At 44.1% G+C, this 3,418-nt stretch overlaps 1 protein-coding gene across 1 annotated transcript in view; it reads left to right on the top strand.

Moving 5' to 3' along the window:
* LOC105307030 (keratin, type II cuticular Hb5-like) overlaps positions 1 to 3,418 on the top strand; it is a 15,276-nt gene that overhangs the window by 9,673 nt on the left and 2,185 nt on the right. Inside the window, exon 7 of the mRNA XM_011382393.1 lies at positions 1,868 to 2,088. Within this exon, the coding sequence (XP_011380695.1) occupies positions 1,868 to 2,088 (221 nt within the window). The remainder of the gene's footprint in view (positions 1 to 1,867; positions 2,089 to 3,418) is intronic.

The following is a 3,418-nucleotide window of genomic DNA, read 5'->3' as shown; positions in this document are numbered from 1 at the left end:
GAGGTCATAAAGGTATCCTCTTACATTTTTTCCTCTACTAGTTACATAGTTTTACCTTTCACACTCAGGTCTTTAATCTGTCTGAAATTAATTTTTTTGTATATACAGGGAGTGGAGTTCTAATTAAAATTTTCTACATGTAAGAAAAGATATTATATAATTCATTCTTTAATCATGGGCTTGCTATACTACCCCTATCATAACGCTGAGTTCTCACATATCCCCAGCTCAATTCCTATTCTCTCCCTTCTGTTAGCTGTTCTTATCCACTATGTAAGATGTATTACAAGTACTTTGTTACTGTTAACAGCTGAGGAAGTGAGATATGGGAAAGGTTGACTTTCCGGAAGTGAAATTAGAGAGGAGTCGAAGTTATCTTCGCTTGGATATTGATATGCTTTTAAAAAGGGTTGATTTTATTTGGTAAGAACACTCAACATGAGATCTACCCTCTCAACACATTTGTAAGTGTACGACACATTATTGTTGACTACAGATACAGTGTCGTGCAGTGGATCTCTAGACCTTCTTTATCCTGCGTAACTGAAACTTTAGGTCCATTGATTAGTAACCTCCCATTCCCCTTTTTCCCCAGCCCTGGCAACCATCATTCCACTTGGAGTCTATGAATTTGACTATTTTAGATACCATATATAAGTGGAATCATACAGTGTTTGTCTTTCTGTGTCTGGCCTGTTTGCTTAGCTTAATGTCCTCAAGGTTCATCTACATTGTCACATATTGCCGAATTTTCTTCTCTTTAAGTGCTGAATAGTGTTCTATTGTCTGTCTGTACCACATCTTTACCCATTCATGTGTCCACAAACATGTAGGTTGCTTCTACATCTTGGCTACTGTGAATCATGTAGTTATGAGCAGGGGGTGGCTAACATTTCTTAGAGATCCTGATTTCAGTTGTTTTGGGTAAATACCCAGAAGTGGGATTGCTGGATCACGTGGTAGTTCTAATTTTAAAGTTTTGAGGAACCTCCACACTACTTTCCATAATGGCTACACCATTTTGCATTCCCACCAACAGTGTGCAAGGGGTTCCAATTTCTCTACATCTTCATTAACCCTTGTCTTGTTTTTTTGATAATAGCCATCCTGACAGGTGTGAGGTGATTCTCATTGTGGTTTCGATTTTCATTTCCATGATGATCAGTGATGTCGAGCTTTTTTTCATATACCTGTTGGCCATTTATGTTTTCTTTGGAGAAATGTCTATTTACATCTTTAGCCCATTTTAAAAATCAGGTTATTTGTATTCTTTGCTATCAAATTATAAGAGTTTTCTTAGGTAGGGCCAAGGGAGGAGCTGTGGTTAGTGTGCTAGGCATTGTAAATGGAAACTTCTTTCAGCAGGCTGAGCTCAGTGGGCCAAAGATGAGACCCCGTACAGTTGCCTCTGAAAACCTGGGCTTGGCATTAATTAATTGGGTTGCTTAGAGCAAGTCATAGCCTCTCTGAATCTCAGTTTCTTCATCTGTATAATGGGAATAACAAGGCCTATTCTGACAAGCTTGCAGAGTAACTTGAAGGGCAAATAAGATAACAACTGTGAAAGTGCCCTGTAAACTAACAACAGTAAACAAATATAAGACAATGGCACTAATCATTATCAGTCCTATTCCAGTGCTAACATTTTCTCCTTCTAACAGCTCACCATGGACTTGAGTTTTACAATAAAGTGGTACAGAAATGAAGGAAGAAAGCTCCAAATGGCAATTATTTCTCTGTCTAGTTGATTTCCAAGTTGACCATTTTGAATGGAGGCAAAATAGGATGACCAAGGCAATAGGAGACCCATCAGGGCTCCCACAGCCTGGTCCCTTCTCCAGCTCCTTCCCTCCTTTCCTTCTCCCAGCGCTGCAAACTGGAGGCTGCTGTGGCCCAGGCGGAGCAGCAGGGTGAGGCGGCCATCAGCGACGCACGCTGCAAGCTGGCCGGGCTCGAGGCCGCCCTGCAGAAGGCCAAGCAGGACATGGCCTGCCTGCTCAGGGAGTACCAGGAGGTGATGAACTCCAAGCTGGGCCTGGATGTGGAGATCGCCACTTATCGCAAACTGCTGGAGGGCGAGGAAAGCCGGTGAGAACAGGGCTTGGAGTCGCTTCGCAACCCAGGGCTAGAAGAGTGCCTTACTGAACTATAATCCCCCAGGCAGAGAGCGTTCAGACTGGGAAAGACTCTAGAGATCATGGTGTCCAGCCATTTCCCCATTTTCAGATAAACTGAGGTCCAGAGAGGAGGAAGGGGCAAGTCCAAGACCGCAGCTAAAAAATATCACCAATCTCAGGGCTAGCACTCCGTGATCTTTCCCCTCCTATACTGTCCGCCCCACACCCCACTCCCACCCCAGGCTGTACCTAAAACCCATTCCAAGGCAACAACGTTACCCTGCAGGTTGAAACAATGTTTTTGCAATCACATCTCAGTGGGTTGTGTCAACCTAGATAGCCTGGTATTTAGGACCAGTGATGAGAAATGAGCAACACAGGGTCCTTGTTTAACAGGGGAAGACAGAGGCAGACATAAATCCATCCTTCAGGTGATTGGCGTTAGTGTCCCAGGGGGGCTGTGGGAGGCACCTCAGAGGAGGAGAGAGAATTGTTGGGGAGCGGGTAAGAAAGGGACAGGATACTTTAGGCTGTGCTGACAGTTTGAACCAAGAATTGAGGGCAGGTGAAGTCAGCATGGGAAAGAGTGATGTGGGTTCACACCTGAGATGGTGCATGAGCTTCCAGCCTCGAGGTGGCCACATCATTATTGCTTCCTAGTTGAGTCCCATGGGGGCAGGGAGCAGGCTTCACTGGAGAGCAGAGTATGGAGGTTAAGATTACGGGCTGAGAGCCAGACCTCCTGGGTTCAAATCCCAGCTCTACTACTTAGTAGCTTTAAACCCCTATACCCCAGTGTTCCTATCTGCAAAACAGGTCATCAAAAAACCCACTGCTTAAGGCTGTTGCAAGGATGGAAAGAGTTCATGGAACACATAGTAAGCATGATTAGGAGCATGTTGTCATCAGAATAAGACTATCTCTAGCCAGTTTAGCCAGGAAGGGCTGCACCCACGCACAGGCTCCTTATTAACACCGTTAGTGTTAGAAATCTGACATGAGTGGCATTCAAGGCAGCTGGCCATCCTGCTGGACTTACACTATAAATGACTAAAGGAGGTAAACTTTTCTGTCCATTTCCTCAGGCCTTGCATGAAATCACAAGAGATATCTCCTCTCTTGTACCCTTAAGCACCCAACCCACTCACCAGCATTTTGTGGGGTGCTTGGCATTTGCGCTGTGAAACTTACTTTCATAGTGCTAATAACCATTAGTGTATTAATGACTCAACTATATAATGAATAATGCACTGTCCCCAACACATGAGATTTTAAAAGGTGGTTTAATGTATTGTGCTTTG

The sequence above is a fragment of the Pteropus vampyrus genome, unplaced genomic scaffold, assembly GCF_000151845.1.
Source record: "Pteropus vampyrus isolate Shadow unplaced genomic scaffold, Pvam_2.0 Scaffold471, whole genome shotgun sequence".
NCBI lineage: Eukaryota > Metazoa > Chordata > Mammalia > Chiroptera > Pteropodidae > Pteropus > Pteropus vampyrus.
Note: the sequence above shows the minus strand (reverse complement) of the source record. Positions and strands in the feature narration are given on the sequence as shown.